At 48.4% G+C, this 23,463-nt stretch overlaps 1 protein-coding gene across 1 annotated transcript in view; it reads left to right on the top strand.

Moving 5' to 3' along the window:
• LOC137307845 (collagen alpha-1(V) chain-like) overlaps positions 1-23,463 on the top strand; it is an 86,584-nt gene that overhangs the window by 12,319 nt on the left and 50,802 nt on the right. The window contains exons 6-19 of the mRNA XM_067976931.1: positions 126-179; positions 2,852-2,959; positions 3,912-3,965; positions 8,843-8,896; positions 9,970-10,014; positions 10,240-10,293; positions 11,140-11,184; positions 12,126-12,179; positions 13,140-13,193; positions 15,928-15,981; positions 16,086-16,193; positions 17,465-17,554; positions 20,598-20,651; positions 22,721-22,828. Of these exons, the coding sequence (XP_067833032.1) occupies positions 126-179; positions 2,852-2,959; positions 3,912-3,965; positions 8,843-8,896; positions 9,970-10,014; positions 10,240-10,293; positions 11,140-11,184; positions 12,126-12,179; positions 13,140-13,193; positions 15,928-15,981; positions 16,086-16,193; positions 17,465-17,554; positions 20,598-20,651; positions 22,721-22,828 (936 nt within the window). The remainder of the gene's footprint in view (positions 1-125; positions 180-2,851; positions 2,960-3,911; positions 3,966-8,842; positions 8,897-9,969; positions 10,015-10,239; positions 10,294-11,139; positions 11,185-12,125; positions 12,180-13,139; positions 13,194-15,927; positions 15,982-16,085; positions 16,194-17,464; positions 17,555-20,597; positions 20,652-22,720; positions 22,829-23,463) is intronic.

Genomic DNA, 23,463 nt, shown 5'->3' on the forward strand with positions numbered 1-23,463 from the left:
TGTGGAAGGCGCTATATAAATGCAAGTTCTAGCGATTGTTTGTCGAGAGAGGTGGTGAACTTGCTTCTTGTATAACTCTGTTTCGCTGTAACTCACTCCCAATCTGTTGTGCTGCTTTATCCTAGGGTGAAGATGGCTTCCCAGGCTTCAAGGGAGACATGGGCCTCAAGGGTGAACGAGTAAGAGCACTGATTTAATTAACTCAGCTTGCGTTTCCCAAGGACAAAGGAAAATGTAGTAGGCCATATTTTGGAGATGTTATTGGCGTGTTATTAGGCTCTGAAGTTTCACTGGCTTGAAGTTTGCAACACTTTATTTTCAGGTAAACTGAATGAGATGACCCTGACGTCACTTTGTGAGGAATCCCGACACACTGACCTGGTGATAAAGTTGGCCAACTCCATGTTGGGAATCCCGAAAGCTGGGCCCATGGTTTCTGGTTTACAGTCATTGCCGTGAAAGACAATAAAGGCCCTTTATAGGCCACACCTTTTGGGTCTTTTTTATCATACAAGGGGGGGAAGGGTGTCACCATGGAAACAGTAGCAACAGACCATAGAATGTCATCCCAATATAGAGCAAGCAAAAATTTAAATCGTCATGGGAACAGGAAGAGGCCACTCAGCCCCTCGAGCCTGTTCCGCCATTCAATTAGATCATGGCTGATCTGTATCTTAACTCCATCTACCCGCCTTGGTTCCGCAACCCTTAATATCTAACGAAAATCTATCAGTCTCTGTTTTGAAATTTTCAATTGACCCCCAGCCTCAACAGCTTTTGGGGGGAGAGAGTTCCAGATTTCCACTCCCCTTTGTGTGAAGAAGAGCTTCCTGACATCACCCCTGAACGGCCGAGCTCTAAACTTAATGTTCTGCCCCCTTGTTCTGGGCCCCTGCACCAGAGGAAATAGTTTCTCTCCATCTAACCTATCAAATCCATTAATCATCTTAAACACCTCCATCACCCGTTAGTGACTTATATTTGTGAATAACACCCCAATGCCATTGGGCCCTGCTCTGCTTTGATCAATGATTTGTTTACACCAGTGATTAGACGGAGAGTCATAAAACCAGGACAGGATAAAGGAAGTGCACTGGACTGGAAGAAAACTTCTCCAAGAAGAAAACCACGCAAGAGAATATCGAGATCCTTGAAAACCCTCAGCCTTGGGATCTCGCAGCAATCTTTCTTGACGTCTGCAGCACGATTGGACCATTGCAACTGCTCAGCAGCAACAACCGTGGGACACGAGGGTATGGTGCTCGCTTATTTATAGACCAGTGAAGACCTGGAGCATCTCCAAGCAGCAGTACAAGCTCTTCATGAGATGCGATCGCTTTTTCCATTGAGAAGTGTGAGGGGCTTTTAATGGGTTTCCATTGAAGACCGTGATGAGTGTATGGAGATGTTTCAGAGATTCCTATGAGGGACTTTATGGGACTTTATAAGATTCTTCAAGGGCTGCGCTGAGAAAACATGTGACCTGCAAAAATCTTCAGCTGTTTGATTCACTCCTGAAAGAGTTGGAACGACCGATTGCTTTCGTTGAGTTTTTCCAAAGCACGCATTCCTTTGTCCCCAAGAAGTTAATCCCAACTCCTCATTACACGGGACATACTGGGAGCTTGATAGCCACGAGGCAGCCTCACTTTTAATAGACCAAAAACCCTAGGCTGGCTCCATCAGTCACTAGCTGTCCTGCTGGCAACTCCTAGAAAGAAGTCAGATACTGCATACATCAGGTGTCAGCCATGGCTCAGTGGGTAGAGCTCTCACCTCTGAGTTAGCAGGTTGTGGGTTCAAGTCCCCACTCCAGAAACTTGAGCATATAATCCAGGCTTACACTCCCAGTGCCGTACTGTGGGAGTGCTGCATTGTTGGTAGGTGCCGTCTTTCGGATGAGATGTTAAACCGAGGACACGTCTGCCCCTCTCAGGTGGATGTAAAAGATCCCATGGCTGCTATTTTGCAGCGGAGTTCTCCCCAATGTTTATCCCTCAACCAACATCACTAAAACAGATTATCTGGTCATTATCACATTGCTGTTTTTGGGACCTTGCTGTGCACAAATTGGCTGCCGGGTTTCCTACATTACAACAGTGAATACACTTCAAAAAGTACTTAATTGGCTGCAAAACGCTTTGGGATGTCCTGAGGTCGTGAAAGGTCTATCTACATATCTACCTTCAGCTCCTGGATATGTCAGCTCAAGGAAGGGTCCTTGGGTTGAGATGTTAAAATGAGGCCCTGTTTACCTTTTCAGGTGGACGTTGAAGATCCTGTGTCAAATTTGGAAGACAAGCAGGGAATTCTTCCCGGTGTCCTACCCAACGCTCGTCCCTCAACTAACGACACCAAAACACAGATTAAGTCTCTTTGCTGCTTTTGTGGGATCTTGCTGTGTGCAAAATGGCTGCCACCTCTTGCCTACATAACAATGGTCACTGCACTTCAAAGCAATTCATCGTGTGAGGCGTTTCAGGATACAAGGGCTAATCAGGAATATTAATACCGAGGCTGCCCTTTGACCTCTTGGGCTGAGTGTAATATGGGAAACGAGTCAGTAATTGGGAATTCCTGGGAAACGAGTCTGAATGAAGATAACTCTCAATAAGACACTGCCTTTCGGATCACTGTTTATACTGAGCATCCTCATACTGGCAATGCTCTTCCTCGAAGATCCTGAAAGTCCCCCAACAAATATTTTTCACCGGGGAGGTGCAGGGAGGGGTGATGAAAAGCCTCGGCCCCTCTCCGTTGTGTCCCATTGACCGGTGACCTCTGTCACTGGAAATATCTCGTCTGAAAAGATTGCGATAGTGACGTATTTTTAATTGTCTTTTCCTCTCAGGGTGAGCTCGGGCCAAGTGGTCCTCGAGGAGAGGATGGACCTGAAGGTCCCAAAGGGCGGGTGGGACCTCCAGGTGACCCGGGACCATTGGGTGCGACAGGTGAGAAGGTGAGAGACACTGTGGTACGGTGCACCCCAACTGGGTGAAGCATTCTTGTCAAAGTTAATGTCACGTGAGAGGGTTCTCTTCCCTCTTTCTTTTTCTTTCTTTCCTTTCCTTACTTCCAGGGTGATCCCTTCCCATAGATGATGAAATTGACCCTGAGCAGGGTGTTGTAGATGGATTGGAATTGGAGTTGGATCACTATTTCCTTCTGACCTCATATCCCCTCCATCACAAAGTCCGCCTACTTCCTGCTCCATAACATTCGACTCCTCCTCCCCTCCCTCAGCTCATTCTGTTGTTGAAACCTGAAGCCATTCCTTTGTGCCCTCCAGACTCGACTATTCCAATGTTCTCCCGGCCGGTTTCCCATCCTCCCCCCTCCTTAAACTCTGCTGCCCGTTTCCTATCTCACGCCAAGTCCTGCTCGCCCGTCACCCCCGTGCTCCCCATCTCCCCACCCCACGCTTCCAATTTCAAATTCTCATCCCTGTATTTAAATCCCTTCATGGTCTCGGCTCTCCCTATCTCTGTAACCTCCTCCAGCCCTCTGAGAACTCTCTGTTCCTCTGACTCTGGCCTCTTGTACATCTTCTGTTCCTCTGCTCCACCATTGGCCACCGTGCTTTCAGCCACCTAGGCCTTAAGCTCTGGAATTCCCTCCCTAAACCTCTCCGCCTCTCTCTCCTCCTTTAAGATGCTCCTTAAAACCTACCTCTTTGACCAAGCTTTTGGTCACCTGTCCTAATATCTCCTTAGGTGGCTCGGTGTCAAATTTTGTTTGATAATTGCTCCTGTGAAGCGCCTTGGGACGTTTTACTATGTTAAAGGCGCTATATAAATGCAAATTTTTGTAGTTGTTCATGGACAATGAATGTACAAGTCATATATATAACACGGGGTACTCTGTGTGTTGTGATTATTACTGTTTAACACCAACTATTTTCCTGTTTTTAGGGTAAACTCGGAGTTCCTGGTCTTCCTGGTTATCCCGGACGTCAGGGCCCCAAGGTAAGAACATCAATCTATCCCCAACAGTCCAGCACTGAATTACACAACACTTACAATGATCAATATATATTACATTCTGTATATATGTCATCTATTTAGGCATGTCTTTGAGTAATACTTGTTCCTTTGTATATGCGAGTACATATGTGTGTACATGCCTCTGTTTGTGTTTGGTTATGTGTGTATACGTCTTCTTTATGTGTGTGTCTCTCTGTATGCCTCTGTATATATGGGAGTGTGTGCATTTCTGCACTTTAGTATATCTCTTTGTGTGTCTGTATGTGCCTGTGTGTGTATGTGTGTCATTATGTGTGTGTGTGTGTCTATGTGTTTGTGTGTATGCATGTACCTATTTGTGTGTGTCTATGTATCTGTCTCTGCTTGTCTATGTACGTGTGTGTGTGTGTGTGTGTGTGTGTACCTGTATTTGTATAACTGTATGTGTATATACGTGTGTGTGTGTGTGCGCGCGCATATACCTGTGTGTGTCTTTGTACATGTGTGTGTGTATACACCTGTGTGTGTCTTTGTACCTGTGTATGTGTATGTGTGTGTGTATACTGTGTGTGTGTGTGTGTATATACACCTGTGTGTGTCTTTGTACCTGTGTATGTGTATGTGTGTGTATACTGTGTGTGTGTGTGTGTGTGTGTGTGTGTGTGTGTGTGTCTGTCTATGTACGTGTAGGTAGATAAATGGGGAATAATTAATGGACCAAACATCGTGAGTTCCTGACACGAGTGACCGACAGGTGCAACTCGCTGCTGATAGCGGGTACTTCTAAAATCAGTCCTTTGTGTGTACCTCTAGATGTATTTATAATTGTGTGTTTATCTGTGTATTTTCACCTGTACCTCTGTGTGCACAACTGTTGTGTGCCTGTGTGCACCTTTGGCATCAGCCGTGGCTCTGAATCAGAAGGCCATGGGTTCAAACCCCACTCCAGAGCCTTGAGCACATAATCCAGGCTGACAGTTCGTTACTGAAGGAGGTGCTGCACTGTCGGAGGTGCCGTGTTTTGGATGAGACGTTAAACCGAGGCCCCGTCTACCCTCTCAGATGGACGTAAAAGATCCCATGACACTATTTTGAAGAAGAGCAGAGGAGTTCTTCGTGTCCTGGCCAATATTTATTCCTCAACCAACATCACCAAAACAGATGATCTGGTCATTATCTCATTGCTGTTTGTGGGATCTTGCTGTGCACAAATTGGCTGCCACATTTCCTACACTACAACAGTGACTACATTGGCTGGAAAGTGCTTTGGAGCATCCTGAGGTAGTGAAAGGTGCAACATAAATGCAAACCTTTCAAGTGCGTATGCTGTGTATGTGTCTCCCTTAACCTGTGTACGTACCTGTGCCTGTGTGTTCTTGCACTGTGCACATATCTATTACCTGTGTGTGTACCTCTACCAGTGTTGTTCCTGTATTACTATGTGTTCCAAACCAGAGCGTGTACCTCTACCTGTGCATGTTCCTGTGTGTGTGCTCCTGTACCTGTGTGTATACTCCTGTACCTGTGCATGCTCCTGTACCTGTGTGTGCTCCTGTACCTGTGTGTGTGCTCCTGTACCTGTGTGTGTGCTCCTGTACCTGTGTGTGCTCCTGTACCTGTGTGTGCTCCTGTACCCGTGTGTGCTCCTGTACCCGTGCGTGCTCCTGTACCTGTGTGTGCTCCTGTACCTGTGTGTGTGCTCCTGTACCTGTGTGTGCTCCTGTACCTGTGTGTGCTCCTGTACCTGTGTGTGCTCCTGTACCTGTGTGTGCTCCTGTACCTGTGTGTGTGCTCCTGTACCTGTGTGTGCTCCTGTACCTGTATGTATGCTCCTGTACATGTGTGTGCTCCAGTACATGTGTGTGCTCTTGTACCTGTGTTTGTGCTTCTGTACCTGTGTGCATGCTCCTGTTCCTGTGTGTGCTCCTGTACCTGTGCGTGTGTTCCTGTACCTGTGTGTGTTCCTGTACCTGTGTGTGTGCTCCTGTACCTGTGCGTGTGTTCCTGTACCTGTGTGTGCTCCTGTACCCGTGTGTGTGCTCCTGTACCTGTGTGTGCTCCTGTACCTGTGTGTGTGCTCCTGTACCTGTGTGTGTGTTCCTGTACCTGTGTGTGTGCTCCTGTACCTGTGTGTGTGTTCCTGTACCTGTGTGTGCTCCTGTACCTGTGTGTGCTCCTGCACCTGTGTGTGTTCCTGTACCTGTGTGTGTTCTCCTGTACCTGTGTGTGCTCCTGTACCTGTGTGTGCTCCTGTACCTGTGTGTGTGCTCCTGTACCTGTGTGTGTGCTCCTGTACCTGTGTGTGTGTTCCTGTACCTGTGTGTGTTCCTGTACCTGTGTGTGTGCTCCTGTACCTGTGTGTGTGCTCCTGTAACTGTGTGTGTGCTCCTGTACCTGTGTGTGTGCTCCTGTACCTGTGTGTGTGCTCCTGTACCTGTGTGTGTGCTCCTGTACCTGTGTGTGCTCCTGTACCTGTGTGTGCTCCTGTACCTGTGTGTGTGCTCCTGTTCCTGTGTGTGCTCCTGTACCTGTGTGTGTGCTCCTGTACCTGTGTGTGTGCTCCTGTACCTGTGTGTGTGCTCCTGTACCTGTGTGTGTGCTCCTGTACCTGTGTGTGTGCTCCTGTACCTGTGTGTGTGCTCCTGTACCTGTGTGTGTGCTCCTGTTCCTGTGTGTGCTCCTGTTCCTGTGTGTGCTCCTGTACCTGTGTGTGTGCTCCTGTACCTGTGTGTGTGCTCCTGTACCTGTGTGTGTGCTCCTGTACCTGTGTGTGTGCTCCTGTACCCGTGTGTGCTCCTGTACCTGTTTGTGCTCCTGTACCTGTGTGTGCTCCTGTACCTGTTTGTGCTCCTGTACCTGTGTGTGCTCCTGTACCGGTGTGTATGTTTCTGTACCTGCGTGTGTGCTCCTGTACCTGTATGTATGCTCCTGTACATGTGTGTGCTCCAGTACATGTGTGTGCTCTTGTACCTGTGTTTGTGCTTCTGTACCTGTGTGCATGCTCCTGTTCCTGTGTGTGCTCCTGTACCTGTGCGTGTGTTCCTGTACCTGTGTGTGCTCCTGTACCTGTGTGTGCTCCTGTACCTGTGTGTGCTCCTGTACCTGTGTGTGCTCCTGTACCTGTGTGTGTGCTCCTGTACCTGTGTGTGCTCCTGTACCTGTGTGTGCTCCTGTACCTGTGTGTGTGCTCCTGTACCTGTGTGTGCTCCTGTACCTGTGTGTGTGCTCCTGTACCTGTGTGTGCTCCTGTACCTGTGTGTGTGCTCCTGTACCTGTGCGTGTGCTCCTGTACCTGTGTGTGCTCCTGTACCTGTGTGTGTGCTCCTGTACCTGTGTGTGCTCCTGTACCTGTGTGTGTGCTCCTGTACCTGTGTGTGCTCCTGTACCTGTGTGTGTTCCTGTACCTGTGTGTGTTCCTGTACCTGTGTGTGTTCCTGTACCTGTGTGTGTGCTCCTGTACCTGTGTGTGCTCCTGTACCTGTGTGTGCTCCTGTACCTGTGTGTGTGCTCCTGTTCCTGTGTGTGCTCCTGTACCTGTGTGTGTGCTCCTCTACCTGTGTGTGCGCCTGTACCTGTGTGTGTGCTCCTGTACCTGTGTGTGTGCTCCTGTACCTGTGTGTGTTCCTGTACCTGTGTGTGTTCCTGTACCTGTGTGTGTTCCTGTACCTGTGGGTGTGCTCCTGTACCTGTGTGTGCTCCTGTACCTGTGTGTGTGCTCCTCTACCTGTGTGTGCGCCTGTACCTTTGTGTGTGTTCCTGTACCTGTGTGTGCTCCTGTACCTGTGTGTGTGCTCCTGTACCTGTGTGTGTTCCTGTACCTGTGGGTGTGCTCCTGTACCTGTGTGTGTGCTCCTGTACCTGTGTGTGCTCCTGTACCTGTGTGTGTGCTCCTGTACCTGTGTATGTTCCTGTACCTGTGTATGTTCCTGTACCTGTGTGTGTTCCTGTACCTGTGTGTGTTCCTGTACCTGTGTGTGCTCCTGTACCTGTGTGTGTGCTCCTGTACCTGTGTGTGTGCTCCTGTTCCTGTGTGTGCTCCTGTACCTGTGTGTGTGCTCCTGTACCTGTGTGTGTTCCTGTACCTGTGAGTGCTCCTGTACCTGTGTGTGTGCTCCTGTACCTGTGTGTGCTCCTGTACCTGTGTGTGCTCCTGTACCTGTGTGTGTGCTCCTGTACCTGTGTGTGTGCTCCTGTACCTGTGTGTGTGCTCCTGTACCTGTGTGTGTGCTCCTGTACCTGTGTGTGTGCTCCTGTACCTGTGTGTGTTCCTGTACCTGTGTGTGCTCCTGTACCTGTGTGTGTGCTCCTGTACCTGTGTGTGTGTTCCTGTACCTGTGTGTGTGCTCCTGTACCTGTGTGTGTGCTCCTGTACCTGTGTGTGCTCCTGTACCTGTGTGTGTGCTCCTGTACCTGTGTGTGTGCTCCTGTACCTGTGTGTGCTCCTGTACCTATGTGTGTTCCTGTACCTGTGTGTGTGTTCCTGTACCTGTGTGTGTGCGCCTGTACCTGTGTGCGTGCGCCTGTACCCGTGAGTGTACCTATACCCTGACTGGTGTTTCCCTTCCCTAGCCTGTGGCCAATTGTCATGTCCTACCCCGTGAGATCAACAAAATCAGCCCAGACCAGCAATCGCACCTTGCACCTTCCAGGTCAATATGGCTCCATACCACACGGGGGCAGTGAAGTCAATGGAGAGAAAAATCAGTCGGGGAGTAAAACCAGCGTTGGGCCCGAGCCCGTCAGTTTCCCACTGGGCAGGTTAGATTAAAATGTCCCCCCCTAAGAATTGAAAAGGCCCCTGCAGCGCTGGTGGGAGTGCGCTGGAAGATCAGTAACACCGCGCTGTCTGCTCTGTCTAACCATCCGCTTCCTTTTCCCAGGGCTCCCTTGGTTTCCCAGGATTCCCAGGTACTAACGGAGAGAAAGGTGCTCGGGTAAGTTTTGAGAGATGGGTCTCAACGTCTCACCATCAGAAAACATGTCAACAAATTCTTCAGCATCTTATTGTTAACAAGGAAAGCCACGTACAGCGATTGGAACTGATCATCTGTCTGTCTTTGTCTCTCGTTCTTTCTCTCTCTGTCTCTCTCTGCCTATCTCTCTCACTCTTGCTCTCTTTGTCTTTGTGTCTCTCACTTGATCTGTACCCTTTTCTCTATCTCTGTCTTTCTCACTATCTCTGCATCGATATGTACCTCTCCCTTTCTCTGTATTTCTTTCTGTGTATCTGTCTCTCTCTTTCTCATTCTCTATCTTGGTCTCTCTCTCTCTCTCTCTCTTTGCTCTCCTCCAACTCCCTCTCTTTTTCTGTATGTTCTCTCTCTGTTCTCTATCTCTATCCATCTCTCTCTCTGTCACTTTATCTCTCTTCCGATCCCTCTGCTCTCTACTTTCCATCTCTGTCTCTCTTTCTCCCCCTGGCTCTTCTCTCTCTCCTCAACCTGCTCTTTCTCATCCATTTATTTCTCTCCTGCTCTCTGCTCTATCTCTGTCTCTTTGTCCTCTATCTCTGTCTCTCTCCCTCTCTTTCTCTGCTCCTTCCCCTCGGGCTCTGTCTCTCTTTCTCTTTCTCCTTTATCTCTGTCTCTCTTTCTCTGCTCGTTTTCCTCTATCTCTGTCTCTCTCTCTTTCTCTTCTATCTCTGTCTCTCTCTCTTTCTCTGCTCTTTCCCATCCACCTCTGTCTCTCCCCCTCTTTCTCCTCCAACCCTGTCCCTCTCCTTCTCTCTTTCTCCCTCTGTCTCCTCTCTTTCTCTGCTGTTTCCCCTCTGCCTCTGTCTCTCTCCCCTTCTTTCTGCTCTATCTCTGCCTCTCTCCCTCTCTTTCTCTGCTCTTTCTCCTCCATCCCTGTCTCTCTCCATCTCTATTTCTCCTCTCTCCCTCTCTTTCTCCGCTCTTTCTCCTCCATCCCTGTCTCTCTCCATCTCTCTTTCTCCCCCTGTCTCCTCTCTTGTTCTGCTCTTTCTCCTCCATCTCTTTTTTTTTTGCTCTTCCTTCTATCCTCCCAGGGTTTGCAAGGCAAGTTGGGACCAAGAGGACAACGTGGACCAACGGTACGTCAGCTTTAAGAATTTGAATTGAATTCTTTCTCGATTTAGTAACTGCTCACAAAATGTAACCCAGGTTAACGGGAGTGAGAGGAAGCATAACAGCCGGCCGCCCAATGGGAGTGTGAGATAGAGCAGACATGGTCCCCCAGCTCTACTTTTACATTGGACCATTAGCGGCCAGGCTTGGGCGGTCACTGAGTGATTAATAACTTTGGTTTTCTCTCCCAGGGCCCAAGGGGTCAACGAGGACCAAGAGGCTCAACTGGAAAACCAGGGGCAAAGGTGAGTCTTTAGGAAAAGGGGGTTATCATGGTGGTCCGGGGGGAGTGGGAAACACTAAAGAACATGAGCTGGAATTCCTAACATCGTCAGATTCATATATTAATCATACTGGTGTATGATATTATAACACAACTGTATACTGAGAGTGGGGTGTGTAATAGAGGGAGTATTGCAACTGAGAGCCTTGTAATGGGGCCTGGGTATGTAATAGAGAGAGTATTACAACTGAGAGCCTTGTAATGGGGCCTGGGTGTGTAATGGAGAGAGTATTACAACTGAGAGGCTTGTAATGGGGCCTGAGTGTGCAATAGAGAGATGTTGTAACTGAGAGCTTTGTAATCAGGACTGGGTGTGTAATAGAGAGCGTGTTATAACTGAGAGCCTTTATAACGGGGCCTGGGTGACTAATAGTGCATTATAACTTTAGAGCCTTGTAACCGGACCTGGGTATGTACTAGAGAGAGTGTTGTAACTGAAAACGCTTGTAATAGGGCCTGGGTGAGTAATAGAGAGAGTGCTATAACTAAAAGCCCTTGTAATGGGGCCTGGGTGTGTAATAGAGAGAGTGTTATAACTGAAAGCCCTTGTAATGGGGCTGGATGTGTAATAGAGAGAGTGTTATAACTGATAGCCCTTGTAATGGGGCCTGGGTGTGTAATAGAGAGAGTGTTATAACTGAAAGCCCTTGTAATGGGGCCAGGGTGTGTAATAGAGAGAGTGTTATAACTGAAAGCCCTTGTAATGGGGCTGGACTGGGATGCTGATTTGCAGTGTTTTGGGAGGGTGCAGGTTTATTCCGTGTAATAAAGCATTGCAGCTCATTGTATTTTTTGCTCTCTCGAACAGGGAACCTCAGGAACTGATGGGCCTCCAGGTCCTTCTGGTGAAAGGGTGAGTCTGTCCAATTATATCAAACTGTAACCAGAACAGCCAGTGCCTTCAGAACAGGAAACACCCAATAGGTCTAACAGATGGTTGGGGTACTGGGGGGACCAGATTCAGTGGGAAAGTTGGGGTACTGGGGGGACCAGATTCAGTGGGAAAGCTGGGGTACTGGGGGACCAGATTCAGTGGGAAAGCTGGGGTACTGGGGGGACCAGATTCAGTGGGAGAGTTGGGGTACTGGGGGGACCAGATTCAGTGGGAAAGCTGGGGTACTGGGGGACCAGATTCAGTGGGAAAGCTGGGGTACTGGGGGACCAGATTCAGTGGGAAAGCTGGGGTACTGGGGGGACCAGATTCAGTGGGAGAGTTGGGGTACTGGGGGGACCAGATTCAGTGGGAAAGCTGGGGTACTGGGGGACCAGATTCAGTGGGAAAGCTGGGGTACTGGGGGACCAGATTCAGTGGGAAAGCTGGGGTACTGGGGGGACCAGATTCAGTGGGAGAGTTGGGGTACTGGGGGGACCAGATTCAGTGGGAAAACTGGGGTACTGGGGGGACCAGATTCAGTGGGAGAGTTGGGGTAATGGGGGGACCAGATTCAGTGGGAGAATTGGGGTAATGGGGGGACCAGATTCAGTGGGGGAGTTGGGGTAATGGGGGGACCAGATTCAGTGGGAGAGTTGGGGTCCTGGGGGACAAGATTCAGTGGGAGAGTTTGGCTAATGGGGGGACAAGATTCAGTTGGAGAGTGAGGTTGTGGGTCCTCACCTTATGCATGGTATTTGTGAGTCTGGGATCTTTAAGTGAAATATAAATATTTGTTGATTGGGGAGTCCTCAGCTCACTGCCCTACACAGTGTTAGAGAGTTGAGGTGCTCAGTTCAGACCTGCCCTCAGCATCGTTTCAATTAAACAAGCTTTTTCTTCTTCTTTCCTTTTCAATGTAGGGCCTTCCAGGACCTCAAGGTCCCACCGGCTTCCCAGGACCGAAAGGACCACCCGTAAGTGAATTTAAAACACTTCCGTCATTTACCGACTCCGGCCGCGAGCCCCAGTCTCTCGGGACCGTAATGTCCCTGAGAGCGTCCCTGGGGGCATGAGGATCTAGAGACGGTCGCGTACACTGGCTGAAAGATGTGCGTAACACACGGGTCAGTGTGATCGGATAAACTAAACAGGCTGAGATAGTCAGCAGAGGGGATTCACACCAACACATAAACCGATAAGATACCAAAATCAGACTGCAGGTCTTTAACCTCCCTGTGCCTTCTTTGGATTAAACGTCTCAGCACGGATCCATTGTAGAGGTGCTGAGAACAGGAGCCAGTCCTGGTCAGAGCTCAGGAGTGAAGGCTGAGAGTGAGTGTTATGGGGCACAGTTACAAGACATGTACTGGTCAGAGCTCAGGAGCGAAGGCTGAGAGTGAGTGTTATGGGGCACAGTTACAAGACATGTACTGGTCAGAGCTCAGGAGCGAAGGCTGAGAGTGAGTGTTATGGGGCGCAGTTACAAGACATGTACTGGTCAGAGCTCAGGAGCGAAGGCTGAGAGTGAGTGTTATGGGGCTCGTGAGATGCTCTTTCGGACAGACTGGTGAGTGTACCACCGTGTGAAACAATTTCCGGGCCTGTCTGCGGGACCAGGCACCGGGCGAACATCAAACGCAGACTGGCAGTAAAAGCGCTGGACTCTTTGGAAAGGACACCTCTCTCCCCCGATGGGCTTTACCGGCCCAGCTCCTGGCGAGGCAGTGCCAACCTCTGACTCCGCGCCCGGATCGTGCCATAACTCCAGCCTGTACCCAGCCTATTGGTGAGGGATCCATGCCTGCGGCTACAACACGCTGGCACAGTCGATCGGCAGCCTGACTCCGGAGTCCCGCGATTGCTGCGCCGTTGCCGTGGGAGGCAGGCAGAGATCTCCCTGACTAACTCCGCTTTCTTCTGTTTCCAAATGGTAGGGACCGTCAGGAAAGGATGGTCTCCCAGGACACCCTGGACAGAGAGGCGAAGTGGTGAGTAGATCCATCCGAAAGAGATGACAAAAGACAGAACTTGCATTTATATTGGGTCTTTCACGGCCTCAGTACATCCAAGAGCGATTCATTGGGAGAGCTAATGTACTGGAGGGATCGGGTTCATTGGGAGAGTTAATGTACTAGAGGCATGGGGTTCATTGGAGGTTTAATGTACTCGAGGGATCGGGTTCATTGGGAGAGTTAATGTACTAGAGGCATGGGGTTCATTGGAGGTTTAATGTACTCGAGGGATGGGCTTCATTGGAGAGTGAATGTACTAGAGGGATTGGGTTCATTGGGAGAGTTAATGTACTGGAGAGATAGGGTTCATTGGAGGTTTAATGTACTGGAGGGATGGGGTTCATTGGAGGTTTAATGTACTGGAGGGATGGGGTTCATTGGAGGTTTAATGTACTGGAGAGATGGGGTTCATTGGAGATTTAATGTACTGGAGGGATGCGGTTCATTGGAGGTTTAATGTACTGGAGGGATGGGCTTCATTGGAGGTTCAATGTACTAGAGAGATAGGGTTCATTGGAGGTTTAATGTACTGGAGAGATAGGGTTCATTGGAGGTTTAATGTACTGGTGGGATGGGCTTCATTGGAGGTTCAATGTACTAGAGAGATAGGGTTCATTGGAGGTTCAATGTACTGGAGAGATGGGGTTCATTGGAGGTTCAATGTACTGGAGAGATAGGGTTCATTGGAGGTTTAATGTACTGGAGGGATGGGGTTCATTGGAGGTTTAATGTACTGGAGAGATGGGGTTCATTGGAGATTTAATGTACTGGAGGGATGCGGTTCATTGGAGGTTTAATGTACTGGAGGGATGGGCTTCATTGGAGGTTCAATGTACTAGAGAGATAGGGTTCATTGGAGGTTTAATGTACTGGAGAGATAGGGTTCATTGGAGGTTTAATGTACTGGTGGGATGGGCTTCATTGGAGGTTCAATGTACTAGAGAGATAGGGTTCATTGGAGGTTTAATGTACTGGAGAGATAGGGTTCATTGGAGGTTCAATGTACTGGAGGGATGGGGTTCATTGGAGGTTCAATGTACTGGAGGGATGGGGTTCATTGGAGGTTTAATGTACTGGAGGGATGGGGTTCATTGGAGGTTTAATGTACTGGAGAGATAGGGTTCATTGGAGGTTTAATGTACTGGAGAGATAGGGTTCATTGGAGGTTTAATGTACTGGAGGGATGGGGTTCATTGGAGGTTCAATGTACTAGAGAGATAGGGTTCATTGGAGGTTTAATGTACTGGAGAGATGGGGTACATTGGAGGTTCAATGTACTGGAGGGATGGGGTTCATTGGAGGTTCAATGTACTGGAGGGATGGGGTTCATTGGAGGTTTAATGTACTAGAGAGATAGGGTTCATTGGAGGTTTAATGTACTGGAGAGATGGGGTACATTGGAGGTTCAATGTACTGGAGGGATGGGGTTCATTGGAGGTTCAATGTACTGGAGGGATGGGGTTCATTGGAGGTTTAATGTACTGGAGGGATGGGGTTCATTGGAGGTTTAATGTACTGGAGGGATGGGGTTCATTGGAGGTTTAATGTACTGGAGGGATGGGGTTCATTGGAGGTTTAATGTACTGGAGAGATAGGGTTCATTGGAGGTTTAATGTACTGGAGGGATGGGGTTCATTGGAGGTTTAATGTACTGGAGAGATAGGGTTCATTGGAGGTTTAATGTACTAGAGAGATAGGGTTCATTGGAGGTTCAATGTACTGGAGGGATGGGGTTCATTGGAGGTTTAATGTACTGGAGGGATGGGGTTCATTGGAGGTTCAATGTACTGGAGGGATGGGGTTCATTGGAGGTTCAATGTACTGGAGGGATGGGGTTCATTGGAGGTTTAATGTACTAGAGAGATAGGGTTCATTGGAGGTTCAATGTACTGGAGGGATGGGGTTCATTGGAGGTTTAATGTACTGGAGAGATAGGGTTCATTGGAGGTTTAATGTACTGGAGGGATGGGGTTCATTGGAGGTTTAATGTACTGGAGGGATGGGGTTCATTGGAGGTTCAATGTACTGGAGAGATAGGGTTCATTGGAGGTTTAATGTACTGGAGAGATAGGGTTCATTGGAGGTTTAATGTACTGGAGGGATGGGGTTCATTGGAGGTTTAATGTACTGGAGGGATGGGGTTCATTGGAGGTTCAATGTACTGGAGAGATGGGGTTCATTGGAGGTTCAATGTACTGGAGAGATGGGGTTCATTGGAGGTTCAATGTACTGGAGAGATAGGGTTCATTGGAGGTTCAATGTACTGGAGGGATGGGGTTCATTGGAGGTTTAATGTACTGGAGGGATGGGGTTCATTGGAGGTTCAATGTACTGGAGGGATGGGGTTCATTGGAGGTTTAATGTACTGGAGGGATGGGGTTCATTGGAGGTTCAATGTACTGGAGGGATGGGGTTCATTGGAGGTTCAATGTACTGGAGGGATGGGGTTCATTGGAGGTTTAATGTACTGGAGGGATGGGGTTCATTGGGAGAGTTAATGTATTAGAGGGATGGGCTTCATTGGAGAGTTAATGAACTAGAGGGAGAGACTATGATGGGAGGATTAATCTACGAGTGGGATTATCTTCGATCGGAGAATTAATGTATGAGAGGCTTTGATGGGTGGAAAGCTTTTTCTCATCCCTGACTTGTCTCATGTTTCCACATGTCCATGGGTAATGCTTGCTAATATATCGATTCCTGTCTCCAGGGTTTCCAAGGGAAGACTGGCCCTCCAGGCCCACCTGGTGTAGTTGGACCTCAGGTGAGTCCATGTTTTACAATTCACTGACCCCCCCCCTCCTGTCTGTACCAGGCTCTTCTTTTCCAAGTTCTGATCTTATTACAGCTCTTTGACTTTTACTCTAGGGTTCTAGTGGTGAATCGGGACCAATGGGGGAGAGGGGACATCCAGGACCTCCTGGGCCACCTGGGGAGCAAGGACTATCAGGCCCATCTGGGAAAGAAGGCACAAAGGTGAGTGAATCAACAGTCTGGATCATCTGTCCTTGGTTGGGTGGTGGTGCTGTGTTTGGATATTTACCAGGCTTTCCCCAGCTATCTGTCTTGCTCACAGTGTAGCTGTCTGCCCTTCTTTGTGGCTACCTAATTATTGGGCTTCCTGTTTGGGTAACTGTAGTTCTCTGCCTGCCCGTGTTCTTAGCAAGTTGTGTCTCCCTTTCTGTTGGCCTGTTTAGCTCTCCAGCTACCGGCTTGTCTGAGTGTTGATTTGGATCGCTGTCCAGCTGTCTGTCTGTGTCCCTAGAACCCCCCCGATTACCGTTGCAACACATTCCTGTGCTGGTGAGAGGTAGCAAAGGGAGACCAGTGAGAATGTCGTCAGCAAATCTGGTTTTTAAATTGTGCCTTTTAAGGTGGTAGGAACTGGTACTTGAGTGCCAGGATCGGTCGGGCCTGTACCGTGCCGGCTCTCAACAGAACGTGTTTTATAGACAGACCCAGCTCCGACTGAGCTCCAGCTGGTAAACGTGGCAGCAAGTGGGGCAAACACCTGCGTATCTCAGGTGGGGATTCCTGAGGTCAAAGTGTGCCAGGGGTAGCACACCCACCATGGGTGACAAATGGGTAGTTTTGCTTTTTGTTTTATGTGTGTGTCTCTCACTCTCACTCACTCTCACTCTCACTCTCACTCACTCTCACTCTCACTCACTCTCACTCTCACTCTCACTCTCTCTCACTCTCTCTCACACTCTATCTCCCTCTATCTCTCTCACTCTCGCTCTCACTCTCTCTTACACTCTCTCTCACTCTCTCTCGCTCTCTCACTCTCTCTTACACTCTCTCTCTCTCTCACTCTCTCTCGCTCTCTCACTCTCTCTTACACTCTCTCTCTCACTTTCTCTCACTCTCACACACTCTCACTCTCACACTCACTCTCTCTCACTCAATCTCGCTCTTTCTCACTCTCACTCTCTCACTCTCACTCTCTCACTCTCACTCTCTCACTCTCACTCTCTCTCCCTCTCACTCTCTCCCTCTCACTCTATCTCCCTCTATCTCTCTCACTCTCGCTCTCTCCCTCTCACTCTCTCTCTCCCTCTCACTCTATCTCTCTCGCTCTCTCACTCGCTCTCTATTTCTTCCTCTTCTACATTCTCTCCTCTCCCCACCTGCTCATGTCCATCTGTTGCTCGTTCTCTTCACTGAATTGTGCTGGGCCTATCTGAACAAGCCCTCGTCTTGCATGGACCATTGTTGAACCATTGCCCCCCTCTTGTCTACCACAGGGTGACCCTGGCCCCCCTGGATCTGCAGGCAAAAATGGACCCCCGGGACTGAGAGGATTCCCTGGTGAGATTGGATTGCCTGGAACCGCGGTGAGTAAATTGACACAAAAGTGCAACTCCAATAGTCTTAACGGGACAGGAATTAGGGAGGAACTCGTTCAACCGATCTGCGAGACTCTTTTTGATAGTTCCGGGTATCGGGAATTGACGTTACGAGGAAATATTAAGGAAGTTGGGCTGATTCTCTCTAGAAAAGAGGAGAGACTTTGAGGCGACCCCCTCCTCCTTCATCCTCCGGTTTGAGGTTTTCCAGATTTTGAAGGAAATTGATGAGCTGGGCAAACTTTACAAATCCCAGGATGTCTCCCGTTAAACATCGCAAACTTGGGAATAAGACGGGAAGTCAGCGGTGTTGGAGAATACACACATTTGCTTTTGTTGTTTTTAACACGGCACGAACGGCCAATGGAGGAATTCTGGTTGAACAGCATGAATTGGTTTAAACTGCGTGCTCGCAAATCCTATCTACGATCAGAGTGACACTCCTGAGTAAAGTCATGGTTCGGGAGGAGCAAAGACAAGAAGCAAAGGTTACTGGGATAAGATTGGAATTAGACAATGGAACGGGATATTGATACGGATAGGGCCCCTATGCCTGTGCGTATTCAGCAATCTGATCATTGACCCAAGGGTCATTAAGATGCCCAACAAAGTTAAACTCAATGACTTAAGGATCACAAGCTAAGTAAATTGTAAAAGTTACATATGTGACGTTTTACGGGCAATGAAGTGACTACAAAGTGGGGGACAAAGCTCTTGATATTGGTCACTTTGGGAGAGCAGGAGATAGCATCCGAACCCAGCCGCATGTCCCAAGCGTGTAAATCTGTAATCAGCTACTTTAATGCTGCTTGTATCAGAGTAGGTCTGAGAGACTCTTGTTAACTGTCGATTAATGTAATGTCCAATTAAGTTCACATGGGCTTTAATTACGAAAGCAATATGTCGAACTGACATCTCGTGAGTTAATTAGAACCCAGAACTTAACACATTGTATGTAGAGGCTTGTGTTTTATTATCTAATTGACTTGATTTAATAAGAATATTAAGCAGAGGTTTCAGTGTTTCCCAGTCTTTGCTTGTATTAAAGGTAAAGGATATATGACAATATCCTATAATATCCCACATAAGGGCAATAGGATATATGACAATACCCTATAATATCCCACATAAGGGCAATAGGATATATGACAATACCCTATAATATCCCACATAAGGGCAATAGGATATATGGCAATACCCTATAATATCCCACATAAGGGCAATAGGATATATGGCAATACCCTATAATATCCCACATAAGGGCAATAGGATATATGGCAATACTCTATAATATCCCACATAAGGGCAATAGGATATATGACAATATCCTATAATATCCCACATAAGGGCAATAGGATATATGGCAATACCCTATAATATCCCACATAAGGGCAATAGGATATATGACAATACCCGATAATATCCCACATAAGGGCAATAGGATATATGACAATACCCTATAATATCCTACATAAGGGCAATAGGATATATGACAATACCCTATAATATCCCACATAAGGGCAATAGGATATATGACAATACCCGATAATATCCCACATAAGGGCAATAGGATATATGACAATACTCTATAATATCCCACATAAGGGCAATAGGATATATGACAATACCCTATAATATCCCACATAAGGGCAATAGGATATATGACAATACCCTATAATATCCCACATAAGGGCAATAGGATATATGACAATATCCTATAATATCCCAGATAAGGGCAATAGGATATATGACAATATCCTATAATATCCCACATAAGGGCAATAGGATATATGACAATATCCTATAATATCCCAGATAAGGGCAATAGGATATATGACAATACCCTATAATATCCCACATAAGGGCAATAGGATATATGACAATACCCTATAATATCCCACATAAGGGCAATAGGATATATGACAATATCCTATAATATCCCAGATAAGGGCAATAGGATATATGACAATACCCTATAATATCCCACATAAGGGCAATAGGATATATGACAATACCCTATAATATCCCACATAAGGGCAATAGGATATATGACAATACCCTATAATATCCCACATAAGGGCAATAGGATATATGACAATATCCTATAATATCCCAGATAAGGGCAATAGGATATATGACAATATCCTATAATATCCCACATAAGGGCAATAGGATATATGATAATACCCTATAATATCCCACATAAGGGAAATAGGATATATGACAATATCCTATAATATCCCACATAAGGGCAATAGGATATATGACAATACCCTATAATATCCCACATAAGGGCAATAGGATATATGACAATATCCTATAATATCCCACATAAGGGCAATAGGATATATGACAATATCCTATAATATCCCAGATAAGGGCAATAGGATATATGACAATATCCTATAATATCCCACATAAGGGCAATAGGATATATGACAATACCCTATAATATCCCACATAAGGGAAATAGGATATATGACAATATCCTATAATATCCCACATAAGGGCAATAGGATATATGACAATACCCTATAATATCCCACATAAGGGCAATAGGATATATGACAATATCCTATAATATCCCACATAAGGGCAATAGGATATATGACAATATCCTATAATATCCCACATAAGGGCAATAGGATATATGACAATATCCTATAATATCCCACATAAGGGCAATAGGATATATGACAATATCCTATAATATCCCAGATAAGGGCAATAGGATATATGACAATATCCTATAATATCCCACATAAGGGAAATAGGATATATGACAATATCCTATAATATCCCACATAAGGGCAATAGGATATATGACAATATCACATAATATCCCACACATAAGGGTAATAGGGATATATAATATCCTGTATAAACCCGACAAGTGGAACGTACTATTTATAATCACTATGTCAGGCTGCGCTCACACATAGAAGCCCTGTGGCCTGCTCCTCAGGTTTGGTTTTAGCCTGCGATATATCACACGATGGTCTTTAATTCTCCCTTTCTCCTTTCTCCGCAGGGTGGATCAGGATTGAAAGGTGGTCAGGGTCCTCCAGGCCCACCCGGCCCAGCAGTAAGTATCTGACCTCACGATGCGGACGGGGTGAAGTGATCTGGAAAAGGTCGGTTGGTAAACGTGCCTTTCGTCTGATAGAGGGGATAAAAGAGCCTGGGTTGTTCATCAAGGACATTTTGGGGGCTGGATTTCCCTGATCCCGCTCCCCCTGCAGGGAATGGGTGGGACTTCCGCCCGCAGCCCCGGCCAATTTTCCTGTGTTTGAAGGTCACTATCGGATCATGGTGGGCTCCCGAGGGGACTGCTGCCAGTGGCCCCCCCGCCCAGGAAGCTGCAGGCTGTGTCAGGACCACTGCTGTAATAACCAAAGAGGCCCGGGGAAGACTTGAAAGGGATAGCAGGCCCCGAGGACTCCCAGGAGTCATCGACTGTAGACCACGGCCAGGCCTGAGGCCTTCAGCGGGTAAGGCGAGCTGTGCGGAGAGGAAGCCGAAACTGGGCCCTCACCATCCATTGGGAACATTGGGAACTGGAGGAGGCCACTCAGCCCCTCGAGCCTGTTCCACCATTCAATTAAATCATGGCTGATCTGTATCTCAACTCCATCTACCAGCCTTGGTTCTTTCACCCTTAATACTCTTGCCTAATAAAAATCTATCAATCTCAGTTTTGAGTTTTTCAATTGACCCCCAGTCTCAACAGCTTTTTGGGGGAGAGAGTTCCAGATTTCCACTCCCCTTTGTGTGAAGAAATGTTTCCTGACATCACCCCTGAATGGCCTAGCTCTAATTTTAAGATTATGCCCCCTTGTTGTGGACTCCCCCCATCAGAGGAAATAGTTTCTCTCTATCTACCCCATGGAATCCTTTAATCATCTTAAATACCATCAGATCACCCCTTATTACCCGTTTGATTGGCACCCCATCCACCACCCTAAACATTCACTCCCTTCACCACCAGCGCACAGTGGCTGCAGTGTGTACCATCCACAGGATGCACTGCAGCAACTCGCCAAGGCTTCTTCGACAGCACCTCCCAAACCCGCGACCTCTACCACCTAGAAGGACAAGGGCAGCAGGCACATGGGAACAACACCACCTGCACGTTCCCCTCCAAGTCACACACCATCCCGACTTGGAAATATATCGCCGTTCCTTCATCGTCGCTGGCTCAAAATCCTGGAACTCCCTTCCTAACAGCACTGTGGGAGAACCGTCACCCCACGGACTGCAGCGGTTCAAGAAGGCGGCTCACCACCACCTTCTCAAGGGCAATTAGGGATGGGCAATAAATGCCGGCCTCGCCAGCGACGCCCACATCCCATGAACGAATAAAAAAAAATCTTCTATACTCGAGGGAGTACATGTCCTCGTTATATAAGCCTTTTAGCCCTTTTAACATCTGAGGTCTTTCCCATCGCTACCCCGGGCCTTCTGTTAGGGTTCACCTGACAGTCCCGGGGACAGGGACTGACGGGAGGGAAACGGGCCGTAAACCTGCCCCTCCCCTCACCCCCTTCTACCCCGGAATTTGCGAGGAAGGAACGTCGAGCAGCGGTCCCAGAGGGGGCAGGGGTGGGGGAGAGAGAAAATCAAGCAGGCCACACTGTCCAATTTCTGCCCCTTTTCCCGCCGCGGCAAGGACGGAAGAGGAAAATCAAGCTCTTGAGGGCATCGCGATGCTGGCGCTCTCGCCCTGGATTAAGCCGCACGCTTCAGGGCAAGGGTGCCCAAGCTTTGGTCGTTGCCAAGCTGCATACCACGGACCCTCGGGGGAAGGGCGTAAAGTTTACCTCCACCTTCCCATTCGTCGGCAATTAGCTCCAGTTGCCGACGCTAACAGATGCCAATGTCGTGATTGAGGATTTACCCACTCAGGCGGCGACATTAAGAACCGCCCATTTCCAAATGTCTCCGGCCCACATGATTCAAACAGGAGGAACCAGCAAATAAGAAATAGGATGAAGGGCCTGGCTGCTAGGGTCTGGGGGCCGCCTTTGACTCCCGGGCTGCAGGTTGGAGACCCCTGCTGTTGGGGACGGTGTTGTGGGGGGGGTGGAGTTTAAATAGTCGACTCCTGTCTTTTCATTCTTCACTCACTCTGGAATCCCCTCTCTCACTCCTCAGGGCTCCCCTGGTACGAGAGGAAAAGCAGGTCCAGGAGGTCCCATCGGTCTCCCGGGTCGACCAGGCCCTCAAGGACCACCCGGCCCTGCCGGAGAGAAAGGAGTGCCGGTAAGTGTCCCCATTAATTCAGGGGGGGGGGAGTGTGCTCGTTGGTTCGGGGGGTAAGTGTGTGCCCATTGGTTCAGGGGGGTGAGTGTGTGCCCATTGGTTCAGGGGGTAAGTGTGTGCCCATTGGTTCAGGGGGGTAAGTGTGCCCATTGGTTCAGGGGGGTAAGTGTGCCCATTGGTTCAGGAGGGTAAGTGTGTGTCCATTGGTTCAGGGGGGTAAGTGTGCCCATTGGTTCAGGGGGTAAGTCTGTGCCCATTGGTTCAGGGGGGTAAGTGTGTGCCCATTGGTTCAGGGGGGTAAGTGTGCCCATTGGTTCAGGGGGTAAGTCTGTGCCCATTGGTTCAGGGGGGTGAGTGTGTGCCCATTGGTTCAGGGGGGTAAGTGTGTGCCCATTGGTTCAGGGGGGTAAGTGTGTGTCCATTGGTTCAGGGGGGTGAGTGTGTGCCCATTGGTTCAGGGGGGTGAGTGTGTGCCCATTGGTTCAGGGGGTAAGTGTGCCCATTGGTTCAGGGGGGTAAGTGTGTGTCCATTGGTTCAGGGGGGTAAGTGTGTGCCCATTGGTTCAGGGGGGTGAGTGTGTGTCCATTGGTTCAGGGGGGTAAGTGTGTGCCCATTGGTTCAGGGGGTAAGTCTG

This window comes from Heptranchias perlo, unplaced genomic scaffold (genome assembly GCF_035084215.1).
Source record: "Heptranchias perlo isolate sHepPer1 unplaced genomic scaffold, sHepPer1.hap1 HAP1_SCAFFOLD_113, whole genome shotgun sequence".
Lineage (NCBI taxonomy): Eukaryota > Metazoa > Chordata > Chondrichthyes > Hexanchiformes > Hexanchidae > Heptranchias > Heptranchias perlo.